Source organism: Microtus oregoni, unplaced genomic scaffold (genome assembly GCF_018167655.1).
Source record: "Microtus oregoni isolate MIOR12 unplaced genomic scaffold, Mior012 000018F_ref0000195, whole genome shotgun sequence".
In the NCBI taxonomy this organism is placed as follows: Eukaryota; Metazoa; Chordata; class Mammalia; order Rodentia; family Cricetidae; genus Microtus; species Microtus oregoni.
In genome coordinates this window covers 8705879-8723633 of record NW_024543077.1, presented here as the reverse complement: position 1 = coordinate 8723633, position 17755 = coordinate 8705879, and the positions used below count along the sequence as shown (strand labels likewise).

The 17755-nt window shown below is 38.4% G+C and overlaps 1 protein-coding gene across 1 annotated transcript in view; it reads left to right on the top strand.

Annotated features, from left to right (window-relative positions):
* LOC121458956 (semaphorin-3C-like) overlaps positions 1-7223 on the top strand; it is a 150925-nt gene extending 143702 nt beyond the window's left edge. Inside the window, exons 16-18 of the mRNA XM_041668397.1 lie at positions 124-191; positions 2202-2332; positions 4568-7223. Coding sequence (XP_041524331.1) covers positions 124-191; positions 2202-2332; positions 4568-4984 — 616 coding nt within the window. The 3' untranslated portion in view covers positions 4985-7223. The remainder of the gene's footprint in view (positions 1-123; positions 192-2201; positions 2333-4567) is intronic.
* Positions 7224-17755: the final 10532 nt, after the last annotated feature.

The following is a 17755-nucleotide window of genomic DNA, read 5'->3' as shown; positions in this document are numbered from 1 at the left end:
CTTCTCTGCTTTCTAAATTAAAGCTTAGGCAATCAAGAGGCCACAAAGATTAAAACTGGGTGCTTTTAATGTAGCGTAATTGTCGATAATGCCCATCCTTTTAACATTTTCCTGCACTTCTAGGAGGAGCCGAAGACAAGACGTGAGACACGGGAATCCACTGACGCAATGCCGAGGGTTCAATCTAAAAGGTATTAAAAGGGGGCAGGTGGTAACCATGGTGAAGAGTAGCATCATTCTCCACTCATTAAGTAAGGCCCTCCACTCAGGTCATTTACTTGAGAGCACGGCATCATTCTGCCTCCCGTTGAGTAAGGCCCTCAACTCAAGTCGAGACTTCTTTCTGAAGCAAAGATTTTACTTTTGAAATTGTCTAACAAGTTACACATTAAAGACTATTTTACTGAAGAAAATATCATAAGAAAATATTTATGATTTTAATTAATTTGAATCATAGACCTCCATACTGTTTAGAACATTCGCACTGTGGGACCATCTGCCAGGTGTCTCAGGATGCTTACTGTCTTCCCAAACATAATCAATGCATTTATTAAATATTTGCTAAGCATCCCTTTCCCCTAGTGCCTACCAGTAGCCATCCTACTTTCTTCAGAGTTTGTCTATTTTAGACATTCGGTGTGGTGGAATCACATAGGATCTGTGATGCTATCTATGCCTAGTTCTTTTCATGTTTTCAGAGTCCCTTTACTCTTTAACATATGTTTTTTCCTATTTATAAAATTTATTATATATATCATAATTCATATATTCATTATATATATATATCACATTTTGTGTATTTGCTCATCCTTTTGTGGAGACATATACAGCTCCCAGTATTAAAGATGCAGAGAATAATCCTTCAGAGATCTAGGTTGAGACTCAGCTGCGGGTCTGCCCCTTTTACAGTTTACCCAAGCCCTTTCTCTCTGTCCTGACAAAGAGATGCCGTGTTGTTAAACTTTATGGAACCCTTCCCTTCCATCCACTTCAAACAGCTTTCTCTGACTCACCTGGTACTTCAGGCTTATTATTTTAAAGATAAAACAGACTGAAACGAAGAGTAACCCCAGCATCCAGGTCTACGAGGCAGCAGACCCCGAGTTCTATATACCTAGGCTGGAGACTAACCTTACACTGACCAGCCACCAGGGCCTGGGCCTTCATTTAGTACAGCAGGGCATTCCTGTTCCTTGTTATGGTAACTCCAAGATGCAACAACAAGTTAGGTCATCTAAATTAAGGAATTCATCCACTTTGCCATTTGCTATTCATGGAGCATTTTCATAAACATCATGTCAGCTCCTGTTTAACATGCTCCTCATCGCAGTGCTGAGAGCAGTGACATGAGCTAACATCAAATATCTGTGCGGGATTTAAGTCTCAGCTTCAGCTCCAGTTCTTTCTTGTGATGACCTCATCCATTTTTCAAAGTCTGTAACAACATCGATTTCTCTCACTGATTTCGGAATAAAGCTTTCTGTTTCTGTGTTTAACCTCTGCCTGATTTCACCAATGTTTCATTTGCCGTAAAACTTTTATTAAAAGTTTAAACGTTTGTAATCGGTGCTTTGGAGATGAATAGAGGAACACAGAGATGGTTTAAGTAAGTTGTCTCATGTTACGCCGCAGATAGTGTGAGTGCACATTAATTTAGCCCATGGTCCTTTTTCTGCAAAGCCTGGCTTTTCAGTCATTGTATTATATAGAGTAGACATTCTGAGCTTTCAGTGTGGGCTTCTCCATCCCACACTGGATATGATTTCATGCGTGCCATAAACTGAGCACCCATTTTGTCTGGTCCATCACACCTTACTTCTAGTGTGTTCCTTCATATATTACGCATACTATATATGTACAGATATTATACATACTATCGTATATTTCGTCATGACTCATGTTCTCATGTTGTGCAATTGAGAAAATCTAATTTTCAAAAGCTGTTTTAATTATTAGACAATTAAAGCTGTGACAATCCTCAGTGCAGACTAATAAATGTGTGCCAACACGACTTTAGGTGACTTTTAGGGTCTCTTTCACTTTGCATTTAAATAAAATGTCTAGACCCGTAAACTTTCCTGACTCCTATATGGTGACAACCGTCCTGAGCACAGTTTTACAGAAGGAGAAGAAGGAGAAGTTCACATGGAGGAGTAACCTCTAACGTCTGTTCTCTCATTCCTCCGATTCCTGCTTTCCAGCATACAGAAACGCCGCCGAAATTGTTCAGTATGGAGTACGAAATAACAGCACTTTCCTTGAGTGTGCCCCGAAGTCTCCCCAGGCATCTGTCAAGTGGCTGCTGCAGAAAGATAAAGACAGGAGGAAGGAGGTGAGTGGCCCGCCCCCACCTCCCGGCCATCCATCAGAACTCTGGGAGTAGGGCTAATTCAGCATTCCTCAGGGAGGCACAGAGATACTGTGAAGTGAAGACAAAGAAACATCCTTTTATGTCAGGGGCAGGCCATTGCCATCTTCTTTCGAGTCTTTGTCCTTAGATTTGAAGGTTTAGTTAGAAATCCCCTCTCCCAGCCACCTCTGTAGTCGCAGAGTTTGTAACATGAACTCAAGAGGTAGGACAGAGGAATATGTAAGGAGGGAATGTGTGTGAATCCGGAAGCTAAGACAGCATACAACAGCACCTTTGTGCGACTCCCGAGATAAAAGGAGCTTGAAAATGTTCCGTTTCCCTCAGCAAGAAATTATGCTGAACTATGACCCTCTGGAGCAAGGAACATTTTTCTGCGGTGTGGTCATGTTTCCACTGCATTAGCATTCATGACCCTTATATGTCACTCAGGTAATTTATGCAGTCATTGTTTATGAGACCACTGGTTTGTTTATTATTAAGGAAAAGGACCCCTAGACTAGCAAATATGTATACATATACTCTTACTCTAAATTTTTATTGATTATCAAGAACTATTTGAAAAGAATGGCATTGCAGATTGGCATTGTCAAGATTGTAAATCTGTACATACTGTAAATTCCGAATTTCATGATATTGACGTCACACTGTCCTGACTCTTGAGATGAACAAAATTACATGCATGTAAATGCAGCTCCTAATTCGAAAATGTCATGTTCTACTATACCATCAATTTCAATGGAGCCGACCAGAAATTGGCTGCACCCCTGCCTGTGCGTGGGTTCTGTTGTAGGTGATTTTGTTTCTGTAGTGTTAATCCAGCTACACAAGTGCACACAACACGGACACATATTAACTTACACAAGATTACACATTTTAAATCTACATACAATCTTAGGTTTGGATTTCATTCACAATGAAATGCACTTTTGGACAGAACTTTGATAATGTAAAAATATTCACATGTATCATCTTTATTGATTTTGGTCCTATTTTTGTTTTGATTCAAAGAGAGACCATCCAGATTGTAAATGTCAGGAGACTTCCCACTCTTGGATTCTCAATCTCTTCATTGCTAATACAATAGCTACGATTGTAAAGCAATTAGTTGTAATGAAAATGGATCTCCTATGTGTAGCCAATACACAGCAAATGGTCCTTTTCTATTATAATCCCTACAGTGGATTATAATATTACCGCATTTTTTATTACCTTGCTGAAATAAATTTTCTTGAAAGTCTTATAAGGTAATGTTCTTACAACTTAGTTTTAGCCATCCCATATTGGGATAATTATTTTATTTTTAAATCTCATAAAAATGATATAGCCAAAAGTGAGCACATTCGTTTGATGCATTTTTTCCTGTTCATTTATTCTTCTCTCATATGATACATTCTGACTGCACTTTCTCCTCCTTCCACTCCTCCAAGTCACCCCCCTCCTGTCTCTCCCAAATCCACACTGCTCCTGCATTTCTATTCAGAAAAGACCAGACTTCCCAGGGCTGTCAACGGAACATGGCATAAAAAGATGCAATAAGAATAGACATGAATCCTTATATCAAGGCTGGAGAAAACAACTCAGTAGGAAGAGAAGGGTTCCAAACGCAGGCAACAGTGTCAGATATACCCCTGCTCACACTGTTAGGAGTCTCACCAAATCCCTGAGAGAGACAATGACAACATAGATGAAGAGGACCCATGTAGGCTCTGTGATTGCCTAGGCCTACTTTCTTACAGAATTCTAGACCACCAGCTCAAGAATGGTTCCACCCACAGTGGGGAGGGCTCCCCCCTGCCAATTAAGAGAATTACCTGTAGCAGGATCTTCTGGAGGCATCTTCTCAGTTGAGACATGAGGCACCTTCTGAGATATCTTCTCAAATTCTCCTTTCAGATATCGCTAGTGTGTGTCAAGTTGATATAAAGCTAGCCAGCACAGGAACCCACTTCATATTTTCTTATATGGATGGTACTTTCACTATCTTTTTTAGTTAGTTCAGGAGACAATACTGCACACTGTAGACAGAAGGGTGGGTGTGGGCAGTGGAACTAACCATAAATGGTGTGCACTCTGAGACTGAAGAGCCTCAATGCTTTTGCCTAGCTGTGAAAGTCAACTCTTTTTTATATCTCCTAAGCATACTGTTTTAGAAATTGTAGTCTTCTCTTTGGGACATTCATGGTGTTTCTCTCTTAGGTTAAACTCAATGAGCGCATCATAGCCACTTCCCAAGGCCTGCTGATTCGCTCTGTTCAGGACTCAGACCAAGGGCTGTATCACTGCATCGCCACAGAGAACGGTTTCAAGCAGACCATAGCCAAGATTAACTTCAAAGTTTTAGATTCAGAAATGGTGGCCGTGGTGACAGACAAGTGGTCCCCATGGACATGGGCAGGCTCTGTGAGGGCTCTACCCTTTCATCCAAAGGACATCCTGGGGGCATTCAGCCACTCGGAGATGCAGCTCATCAACCAGTACTGTAAAGACACCCGGCAGCAACATCAGCATCTGGGAGAGGAACCCCAGAAGATGAGGGGGGACTATGGCAAGCTGAAGGCTCTCATCAACAGCAGGAAGAGCAGGAACAGAAGGAATCAGCTTCCGGAGTCATAAACATTCATCGGTGGAGCTGTGCTTTCCTAAACAAATGCTCTGTCTTCACTGGTCAACTACTGAACAAAGTCTCGAGCTTTCCCCATGAGAAATTACCGACAAAAGCAGGAGACTCGCTCTCGAGTGCGTTCTCTGTGAACTGAAATGAGCATGCATCTTCTTGTATGATACAGACTAGCACTAGACATGTCATGGTCCTCATGGTGCATAGAAATATTTAACTTATCCCAGATTTTTTATTTATATCTTTATGTGTCTTTTCTTCAACATCAGTGCAGCGACAGAAGCAGAACTGTTACACCCTCGGTTGAGCGAGGGCCATAAATTACCCTGTGCTGTTACTTCCCCTCCCTGGGGGTTCAGCTTTGTTAATTGTCGGTGTTTTTTATACATGAAAAAGAATTCCAGTTCACAATTTTCACATAGTAAATGTCATATAAATGCATGCGACAGAATAACCATCCCCAAAAGTCATGTAGGTTAGACAAATGACGGAGAAGAGAGCATCCAGATGTTACTTAAAAACAAGAGTGACTCATAAAGAGAACACAATGAGTTCATATCCTTCCAGTGGGTTCTACTCTTGCTTGTTCCTGTGTTTAAGATTGTAATATGTGCCAGCTGCTGAGATCTGCCCTCAGTCTTTGTTCTCTTGGTTCAGGAAGATGAAATGAATACCCTGTGCCATCCAGGCCTTTGATGGGAGGAGTATCAATGCGGCATCGCCATTTCTACTCTTGTGTTACCATCTTCCAAACAAAAGCACTTTGTTTCTTGGAAGTTATTTAAGTTATTATAGACTTGTATATGCTCTTACATTATTTAACTGATTTACTGCTTGATTTTAATTTCCTAGTCTTCTTGGCAAATTAAGCAAAACAAGGAAAGACAACATTGTGAAAACACCCGACTTCTCCACGCAGAGTGAAGCTATCAGAATGTTTGGATTGTTTTATGGGAAAACTGCACCAAAGTTATTTTCTCCACTTTAAAAAGTAAATGGATAAATTATGGGAAATTTCCTCATACTTCTTTTAATGATAGAACTTAGATTTTTCAAAGATAAATCAATTTTAATACAGGTTTAAATACATGTTTGAATTTCCAGAAACAAAGAGAAATGATACTAAACACTATTGAAACACATTTCTTATTAACAGTTCATAAAGAAGGTAATGAAAGGGGATCAGCTTTTTTTTTTTTTGAGTATTGTGAACAAAACACAGGGGAGGAAATCATGTGTAGGGAGGGGTGTAAGTTGATGGTAGGTTGTAGGTTACATGTTTAGCATGCACAAGAACCTGGGCTCTAACACAAGGAAAGGAAGAAAGGTAGGGAAGAGGAAAATCCGGCCAGCAAGAAGGAAAGACAGACACAAAGAAGGAAGATCAGAGAGGAAGAAAAAGGAAGGGAGAGATGGAGGGATTGCACTCATTATCAGAAGATAAAGATGTGTTTAGTTAAGACATGGTAAATTTTGGTGTTCTAAGAGGCACCTCAATGTGGTGAAAAACAACAGTTTAGAGAGCATAAATGTCATCCAATTCTGTTTTTAAACTGTTGTTCCAAACTGTGCTACAATAATCTATAGTGTTCCTATACGTAAATGGTTTGCGTGCCTAAAATGTTCACATTTTACTTTTTCTTTTCTTATACATGCAAAAAATAGCACTGTGTTTACATGTAATACTAACACCATCCTCTGTGTTTGCAATTAATCTATTGTATGAACAAAATTAAAGTAACATGACTTCCAAAGCACAGTGCCCTGGCGCCGTGTAGCTTCACATGGTTAGATGGTGATGTTTAATTCTATGCTCTTATTTGTTCTATTTAATACCTCCTGTTTTTTTAAACCATAATTACATTTTAAATACCCGTTTCTTTTCTTTTAAAGATATAGAAATTACTATTCAACCTAACCCTGCCAAATGTAAAATAAATGTATTTCTCAAAAACATAATTAATACATGTTGAATATGGGTGACTAGTAGGTTTTTTGTGTACTTGGGCAATTTGTTGATTTAGCATGTTTTTCATTTGTATTGTATATAAAATGACCTAGAAATGCACTTTCTCCCCCAAAGTGTAGGTTTGTGAATAGACTTAGCATGATGAAGCTGTCAATACAGTGAATGTTCACCATGTGTAGAGAAAGCAAACTAGATGTAGTTACCACATGAAAATTGAATTAGATGTCGAAGAAATCATTTGTCTGGCAAAATAAAACATTGAATTTCCTGGAGGATGTCTTTCACTTTTCTTTGTAGCATTGTATGTGTTAATGTGATAGAAACTACTGAATTACTATTATCATTTAAAGATTTAGTTATCTGGTTTTGTAAAAACAAATCATTAAATATTTCCAAATTTACGAATTCCAGATATATATATATATATATTATATATATATATTCCAGATATATATATATATTCCAGATATATATATATATTCCAGTATATATATATATTATACTGGTAGCCTTCCTTTAAGTCCGACCTTGAATTCATCCACTAACATCCACCTTCTACAAATATATTAACATATGCAAATTAATACATTTAACCTCAGTTTTTTTTGCATTTATTCATGCCTCTGTAAGTTATTCATAATATATCATGTCTACAAGATATATTTTAAGCGGTTATAGTTTAGAAATGTAAAGGTTTAAATCCACTCTACCTACATTTAAGTTCAAGCTCATGATTTTGTTTGGGGAAAGTCTTTATATTTTTCTCTACTTCAATATTCCCTATAAGGCCTCTCAATATTCTGCATAGGACAAAACACATCATATGTGCACATGTTCAAAAAGCTATGGCAATGCCTAGTTTTTCTAGAATAGGAAGGAGTCTTTCATTTGAACTCTTGGTCAAGTTCAGTGTCAGTCATCTAGGTAGAAAGTCTGCAGTCAAAGGATGAGCTGGTACCAGGCCAAGCAGAGAGGCCTTTATAAACATGAGAGGGAGAATCCACAGATGGGCTTCTGTGACACAAGAGAGTGACAGGACCCCTGCAGCTTTGTCCTGTCTGCTCCTGGGGAATCTATCTGCATCAACCTGAGTGCCAAGAAACAGAGACTTGCTGCAACAGCTCATTCAGAAAGATAATTTTGCTTTTTACCTTGATGGCCTCATTACTTCTTGGGACCTTCCTCACATTTAAATTATAGGTTGTTTTTTTTTTAAAAAAAAACAATTTAATGTGCTTTTAAAAACTTGAGTATACTTCTGATCTTTTATTCTTCTTATCTATGTGAAAAATTCAGAGAAACAGGTAACAGTTTTGACGCATTCAGATAGCTAATGTCAGGAGAGGCAGCCAGCTTTGTTGTCCGAAGTATTTAAGACTGTGAAAAAGTTGAAGTTTAGACAAAGATATAACCAGACCAAGTAAACCGTAGTGTTTATTTAACTGGATATTCAGAGTTAGGCTGAACTCTATGCTTGACAATAAAGTGTAGAAGATCACTGTAAAAACATTTTATTATTTTTTTTATAAGAGTTTCACCACCGTACTTTCAACTGACAAGAATTCTGCACAAGAATCTAAACCCCTTTGTAACAACGAAACCAATCCCCACTGAATGCCAGCTGGTGAATTTCACCACCAATACGTTGTTCCCGTAGGTGACCTCTGATGTGCTTTCCTATTTTCATGGTTCCAAACGATATTATCTTCAGTATGTGGACAGTGAGAGACAGACAAGCAAGCTTCATGATGTAACAAATGTCGTCTTCGTTCTAGTGACTCTAATGTATTTATCGATTCACCTCATAAAATTCGACTTTCCAAAGAGTTAAAATTGTGGTTTTCTCAGGGCTATTATGTTGCCATGCCTGAGTGTTCCTTTCATAAAGCGCTATTAAAGAATGACATTATAATAAACACATTAAAACTGTTTATTCTATGTAAGGTTACCTCTCCACCCAAAGAACAAAAAGAGGGTAAGTTTTTATTCTTCATGTGTTTTTCTCCCTTTTGAGTTATCCATGCAAAAATGCCTTCTGAAGAGTTTATGAGATCAAAATGAGTTACTTTTGCAAGGCGCCACAGCCATTAAATGAATTGTTATGAAAATAAGTCATTACCATTGCCTCTTGGGATGCTTTCAATGTCCATGGGACCCCATGGCTCATGACATGAAAAGACTTCTGCTTTCTGGGGTCTTGTCATAACTTCACCCCTACAATTTGAAATGAGACGGACAAGTTATATCTTCTAATTTTCTTTGTATTTATTTTGTAGATAAATTATAATCTCATTTATTAACCAGTCTCATCTCAGATACTGGGCCACAGAATGCCCACTGATGAGGTAACTTGTTCTGAAGCAATAGGAACTGGCAGTTATAGGCATGGTGTGATGCCAACGTTTGCTTCATGGACAGGGAAAAATGACCACAGAAAACACAATGTCAGAAAGACCCACAAACCTCAGACAATCTTAGAGATTTCTTTATAGCCTTATATGTATATATGGATCTATGTATAACACACTTCTATTCACAGTCAAGCCAGATTTAATTTATTAGCTATTCTAGAATACATTTCCATCTCTGTTTCAATTTTTTATTCCATCCTCTACACTTAGAAAAGTTTCACACCCCTCTAAATAAATTAGTGAGTTTTTGAAATCTAATTTTGTTATTATTGTATTTGGATGGGTGATTCTCCTGAATGTGCATATGTGTAACGTGTGAATCCCTGGCAAACAAGCAGTGTGGAGAGGGTATTGGATCCCATGGAACGGGAATTACATGCAGACGATTGTTAGCCAACCTGTGGGTTCCGGGAATCAAACTCCAGCAATTAAGGATTTTGACTTTCACACAGTTCTGTCTACCCTTGTATAGCCTCATGAAGTTTTTGTCCTTGTGATCATCCGGGTCTCCTGCAGAATCACTCTGACTTCACCCAGGTAATGAATCTAAATCCCATGATGTAGATCTTACTACAGCCGCATAAGAATTTCAAGTCTTCTTACTAATGTCCTTTTAGGGAGCATTTTCTATGACATTTTCCTTGTGGAGTTCATGCTGTGCATAAGTGCCTATCTCCTTCTCAAGATGTTCTGAAATAGCAATGACTAGTCTGTTCTATAAATGTCAGATTTCTATTTGATGTGTTTAGTTGTGTCTAATGAGTTTAGAAGTTTGCCCCTAGTTAAATGACTTTTAAAAATGTGGAAATCAAAATGTGTGGTTATAAACCTTAAGCATCTTCCATCTTTAACAATATTCATTAGAAAGCAAGCTCATTTGCTGAGATTTTGTATATGGAAGGCTTTGTAATTTGATTAGCAAGACGCTTGAGGAACTAAAAATGCATAGATTTGGACTTCCTAACTCACTACTCCTGACTATGCAAATCTTTAGTTATAACTCAAATCACATGGCCCTGTGGTGAAGGTTAACTGAGATTATTCACATAAAATAGGTAGTAATTACTTGGAGCACAATTAATAAAAGCTCAGGGTCAGAAATTGGGGTTCAACCTGAAGATCCGAAAAGCAAAACAGTCAGTCACTGGCTCTTACCTCGACCTCAGTCTGAAACGGAGATCCTGCCTCTTGGAATCTCAGAAGAAGACAGTGTGCCTGAGATCTATTCCTCCAATTTTATAATTTTATCTAGGGCTGTGATTAAATGTGTATACCACCATCATTTAAGGCATGCACAACCCAGTTTCTACAGCAACTAGTGTGGCTACTGAGATTAAACATATGTGTCATTATGGCTACTGGGATTAAAGATGTGTTACCATAATCTGGTCTGTAAGGCTGATCAGTGGGACTGTTTTACTCTCAGATCTTCAGGTAATATTTATTTATTAAAATACATTTGAAATGCCACTACATTTCCCCTCCTTGTCTAAAAATTAAATAAAAACGAAGGCTAATATAAGAACTATAAATGATAAGTTCAATGACTATATACAGTATATACAGGCAATAAATACATCAACAAGGTATAGTCCATTTGCATTTGACAAATTCAGAGAAAATATTTCATATCTATTGTAGTAATAGGGGCAGCGGAGCTGTGTTCCCAGCACCCCGGCCGCCTGCTCGGCTAGCTTATGCCCCGAAATAACAACACACAAACTGTATTCATTAAACACTGCTTGGCCCTTTAAGCTCTAGCCCTTACTGGCTAATTCTGATATCCCGATCAACCCATCTCTAATAATCTGTGAGAACTGGTCTTACCGGGAAGATTCTAGCCCACGTCCATCCTGGGTCGGAGCTTCATGGCGTGTGTCTGCCCAGGAGTGGGGCATGGCGTCTCTCTCTCTCAGGCGTCTGCTCCCGAGAGGAGAGCTGTGGAGTCTGAGCTCACTTCCTCTTCCTCCCAGTGTTCTGTTCTGTTTACTCCTCCCACCTATATTCTAACCAATAAAATGGGCCAAGGCAGTTCCTTTATTAGCCAATAACCTTCCTCCATCAATCTATCCTATCTTGTTGGGTACAAAGTTTTATACCTAATTTACTTTCTATCATAACTTGTTTTTTTTTTTTATGTGTGCTAACTATAATTATAGCTATCTAATTTTCAACTCCCTCAGAGACCCAACAAGGAAATAATATTAACTGAATAAGCAGGAAGTGGAAGCAAGCAACTTCTAAAAAAATGTGAATAATGACAGAAACAGCTGGCAGCCAAACAGTCATCTAAAGTTTTTCTGCAACGTTGGAGCAACTATCTTCAGCCTACAGGCCTAACATATTCAACATACTTTTCTGTGAAGCAGGATATTTTGTGTCCTGCTTGTCAAGTTAGGACAGCATAATGTCAGCAGTTGAGGCAGGGGCATTTTCTTTCCCAATGGCTTACTTTTGCCACAAAGAAAGTAAACTTCATGTGGAGTTTCTTCAATACCCATTATCTTCCCTGAAGTATATTGGTGCTACCAGGAGCAGACATGTCTCATTGTCATTAAAAAAAAAAAAAGAATAACCTAAGTTATTAACACATCTTAAATGCCATATGCTGTAGATCTCTAAAATGTTTGAAGATGACCTATCCATTTAAATTATATCTTTGTTTGACCTTGAAAACATACCTAATATGACTACAAGTTGATTATACTAGGTGATTGACTCCTAACCTATTTTTCTTTCTTATCCTAAGCAGTTAATAATAATACTTTCCAAGGACTGGAAATTTGCATTACATTGTTAAATGAGTTGTATAGGTACAAGACTTTGAACAAGATTAAAAACATATGTATAATATGTTTTAACAAAATAATCTCAAACTTATATCAATATACAAATTTGCATACAATATACAAAAGTAAAACCAATGTAAAACATTTAAAACTAATAGTTGCTTTAAAAAGTAGATTCAACAATCTACCTTTTTATCTTATCATACTTACATCCTCTCTTTTTCATTTCAGAGTAGATTCAATAATCTACCATTCTATCTTATATTTATATCCCCTCTTTTCTTTTCCTTTATTTTTTTTTTCCGAGGCAGGGTTTCTCAGTAGCTATGGAGCTCATCCTGCAACTCACTCTGTAAACCAGGCTGACCTTGAACTCACAGAGATCTACCTGCTTTTGCCTCCCGAGTGCTGAGATTGGCCACTAGCTCCTGGCCTTTTTGTTTTATTTTATTTTTCCAAAACAAGAACCTTGAATTTAATTTCCTTTGTTTAACTTTTTTTCCTGATCATTATCCATAACAACTTGCAACTAATACATTAAACAAAGACAAACATCCATAATGCATTTCGGGGGAGGGATGTGGGTGTAGTTTTCTAGGCTACTTCCTGCTGATTGAGGGCACTGATAATCTTATGGGGACCCAAAGAAAATTTAGGATTATGGTTCCAGTCTTTACTGGAGTATTCTGTAATGCTGGATTATTTCAGCCAGCAGTCTTGAAGCTGTCCTGGATGTAGAACTCAGAGGAAACTGCAACAAATGTACTCTGAAACTTTGGATCATCTGGGTAATCTGTTCCCACTGGAGATTTTTTTCAAGGGTTTTTCCTCCATTAAACTTTACTTTTCTTAGCCCAGAATGTATTCATGGACTCTCATTTGCTGTGGAAACAAAAACAATGAGACCTTCTCCAAAGTAACATATCTTTTTATTTAAATTTTGTAGTCAAGGCATTTTCAAAATATATAAATTGGATTAACCCCAGCAGCATTCATAATCAAATGTCTCTTAGCAGCTGTTGTTCCTTCCTCAGCAGTCAAATAATTCAAAGACAACACAACAGCATATAGTATCCAGATTCTCTGTGTATTTTTCACCATTACATGGAAGCTAAGCTAGGGCATATGGAAACTGGGAACGCTAGTTTTTCTCAGGAACCCAGGTGTCTAGGTTTGGGTCCTAGAGCTGCAATTCCAATCCCAGCTCTGACCTGGGCACTAAATGAAGCACAATTAATAAAAGCTCAGGGTTAGAAATTGGGATTCAACCTGGAGGTCCAAAAAGCAAAACAGCCAGTCACTGGCTTTTACCTCAACTTCAGTCTGAAATGGAGATCCTGTCTCCTGGAATCAATACCTAATGTGAAAAGAATATCATATAAATATTGGCCTTTTTTCTCCCGACTCTGCTATTGAAAATACTGTTTGTTAATTTTCTCACCAAATGTTTATGGAGCACTCATTAGGTAGAAAGCATGTGATCAGACACGGAGGTCATAGAAGAGAATGCAGGGATAGCACTGTTGGTGTGAAACTGTCCACAGGAGAAAGTACACTCACACTCAAGCAAGTATTCCGTAAGTTGGTCTAAGTGCATGAAAGAAATTAAAGGAAGGTGTGGGGATCCTGTCTACATCAATGGGCATTCCAGACAGAGGAACAAACTAGTAAGGCTCTAGGTTAGAGACCATTCAAGGAGATCTAATTTAAACAAACAAACAAAAAGTATAGCTAAGACACATCCCACAGGTCAGTCAGCCAAGTCGTCAGGATCAGGTGACCAAAATCAAGCTGCTTATTTTTATGCTTAACATTTCAAAAGTCAAGAAAGTGACAGTCAGGGTTTTTACTCTATGGGATATAAAACTGGCTCTGTTTAGAGGTCCTCTGATATGGAAAAAAAAGGAAAGAAAATAGGACATCCAACTAGGAACTAAGACAGCTGGTGCATTCAAGTGCTGTCTTCCATCCACACAAAGACAAAAGATTCTCACATCCCTTCGGTGATGTGCCTTTGAAACAGAGATCAGGGGTGAAATCTGCATCCCATGAGAGTTAGGACGTTGCTCTGGGGAAAACACCACCATGAGAAAAAGGTCAAGGGAGTTCTAGCCATGATCGTGGGACTGGGATACGATATGCAGGAACTGTCAGGAGATTTATTATGCATAGTCTCCAGAGGAATAAACAGCTTAGGTTTCACTGTGGAGAACTAAAGCAGCAACAGTGCTGTATGGATGTTAACGTCTAAGACCAGCTGTGTCCCATGCACACCTAAACCTCAAGGGTTGCAGTCCCAGGTCTGGTGAAGCCACAATAAACACTCGCTGAAGATAACATAGGGAGGACCAATGCATCAGCTCCCTGTAAGGCCTTGTGCCTCAATACCCTAGTCCTTAATCCTTATATTATTTACAGGGAAAAGATGCATTTTACTCCAGGATTTGAAAACAAGCTAAGTGAAAAGACATTAATACAACAGAGTCTGTGTAACATATCTCTTTATGGAAGAGCAATGTGCTTTGTTTGGGACTTCAACAACCTTTAATTAAGAATCAGAGGCTGGCACTGAAGCTTGGAACCTGGATTTCCATTTCTCAGTTCACCTCTTCCACAGAATGCTACTCACCTTTGCCACATTAATGAAAAAGAACAATTTCTAGAAAAAATGGTCTCGAGAATCTCCTGCGATGTTTGCACCGCCCCAGAAGTTGGCATTGAGGATGGAAAACTGGAGAAAAATCTAGTTTCCTTTTCTGTATCAGAATAATTATGAGGTTTTGAGATGAAAAAACCCAAGGAAGATTAATCTAAGTGTGAGAAAGAACAAAGAGCACAATTATGTTGCTGCCTGTCTTTTGGTGTTAGCCTCCATTGTCACCAATTCAAAAATCAGCTGGCATCATGAATGATATTATAGTATATGTATTTGCGAATTTTTTTCTTAGAAAGGTTCATAAGTGTAGGAAATCCTTGACTCTTATTTAGAAAAATAGATGAGAGGCAAATAAAAATTGCTGCACAGGCTAGACTATAAATTTGGAGAATCCAGAATCAACGAGGCCAAGTCAATGAAGATTAGGCATCACATAATACATTCGTTTAATAAAGTTACTACGGCATCCACTTTTTATTTGATAATTTGTCTGAAAACCCCTCATGCACTATCCCTCATGGCTTGATAAATGCTCTCTCTGTGGTTGGTGCCTTATGGTCTATTTGTACCTTATTTCGCTGTGAAAATCCCCATATTCCACAGCCTCAGGCAACAATACCACCTGATTGTCCAAGCCAGAGTCATGTAAATAATGCCTCCCATTTGCACACACTTCATGGAAATAAAACCAGCATTGCCCGGGTGCTCTATCCCTTCCCAGCTGACTAAACTACACACCATAGCAAGAGTACACATGGACTTCTGTCCACATTCCTGGGAAGCCTGTCAATGGTTTTTCTATGTTCCAGAATGTTGAGCTTTGCTATCTCATTGGGTCTCACATCAGCAACTCCTCTGTGCAGAAATCCTACCTTTCTCTGACCTGGGCTCTCACAAAAAACGCTGTCTGGGGTTTGATGACCTTAAGACCAAAAGACCAAATTATACAGAAATCACAATGGTGGGAATGATGCTAATAACAACTAGTTAACTTTTTCAACAATTCATCAGGCACACTGAAACTATTCTTCAAATACCTATCTATCTATCTATCTATCTATCTATCTATCTATCTATCATCTATCTATCTATCATCACAAAAGACAAATGTTAGATTTTGATTAAGTGAGAAATTGTTGTATGCACTTGAAATACGCAGAATTTTGACAATATTTTTAGAAGAATGGGTTTTAAAAGAAAGAAAAGATAAGAAAGCTGATTGATTACTGAGGTTGTGGTTTATCCCATGGTCGTGTTTAGTTCTCAAGCTCAAACCTAGCATGGAGCTACTATTTGGCTTTCAAAAGTGAAGGAGCCTAAGGATATTAAGAAGCTGTATTAACAAGAGAATATGCTAAATATTGGCGATCTATTTCATTATACAGAACTGTTATATGCATTACCTGAGACTCTGCCAATCTTTAATGCTGGAGATAAGACAGGAAGTATCAGTGTGATTTGTATAAATGAGGACTTCTGGGTTTTTCTATCTATAGAAGTTAACCGTGGTATATAATAATTTTATTGTTTGACCTTTGAATGTGTACTGCTAATACAGAAAATAACTTAAAACTTTTCAGAACATGACTTTATCACAAGGAAGCCATTAAATAAGACGAAGTTTACACTCATACATTTATTTGGAAAATCCGTAAATCTGTACACATTTTACTTGAGAAATGCTTTGAGGCAAACATAATGTAAGGCTTTAGAGTTCTTTGAAAAACAACATAAAATCAAAGCAAATACATTATCAAGGTGGGATAAAACATCCGGGGCCAGGGAACAATTTGATTTTAGTTAAGTCGTTCTCATGGAACAGAATACGTTGCAGTGGAAAGTGTGAGAGCAGGCGGGAAAACCAAGGTGGTCCCCAGACCTTTCAAGAGTAAGCCATGTGCAGATGGTAAGGCAGTGGTGTAGAAAGAGGCCAAACAGTCTGCTACAAAGCCCGGGCATCAATGTCTCCATGTAGTGCTTTTCCATATACACGAGTGACCCAGAGACATCGTTATGTAGCAGAAAAATACACACATGACCAAGCAGTTATTCTTCTGGGCTGTCACCATCAAATTAAGAAAGTGCTCGGATTCCTGGAATTCCGGTTCCTGGCCTGGCAGCTGTTTGGTTGCCCTGAATAACTAAGCCAGAGTTTTCTTTTCTTTTTTCTTTTTTTTTTTTTTTTTTTTTTTTTTTTTGTCAGTCTCCTTTGGCTTTGCTCAGCTAGTTGTGGACTTTAGTGTGAAACAAGCCAGAATGGCAGGAGAAGAATGTCTTTCACAGATGCACATCTTCTTAGGGCAGAAGTGAAGAGCCTTAGCCTTCAGGTCAGATTAGTAACTTTCCCTAGACTACTCAACAGTAGTTAAGTCATGTCAACATCGTCAGCAGTTTTAACTCTGCTGCCGAGAGGGAGATGAGCAATCACAGTTGCTTGGTAGATAAAAGTCATTTGAAAGTAGTCATTTAAAGAGCCATGTGAGTCCTAGTGTCTCTCATCTTTGCAGAGATGACAGCGACCCAAACACCTGATGACATTACCTGACATCCCTTTACACTTTCCTGTCCCTTCCTCTACCACCTCCCCTCCCATTCATCTTAACTGATTTGCTACTGAAAGTTGGGTGTAACTGCAAATCACCTCTGAGTTTTGTTGAAAGGTAGATTTTCATGCAAAAGTTCTGAAACTCTGAAGAAGGTTCTCCCCATCTAACACCATCCTCTGAGATTGTCAGGCCGATGACCATCCTCTGAGATGTTCAGTGACCAACTGACTTCTGAAATGCTAATTTCGCTGACCAGAGGGTCAGACCACTCTGAAAGAAAAAAAAAATAACTGAGGAAAACTACAAAACACACCGAATGGCAATAGTCTCATCATGTTCAACACTTAGGTCTGTAGCAACGTTTCTATTATATTTATCTGTCTCAGTCACTTCCAG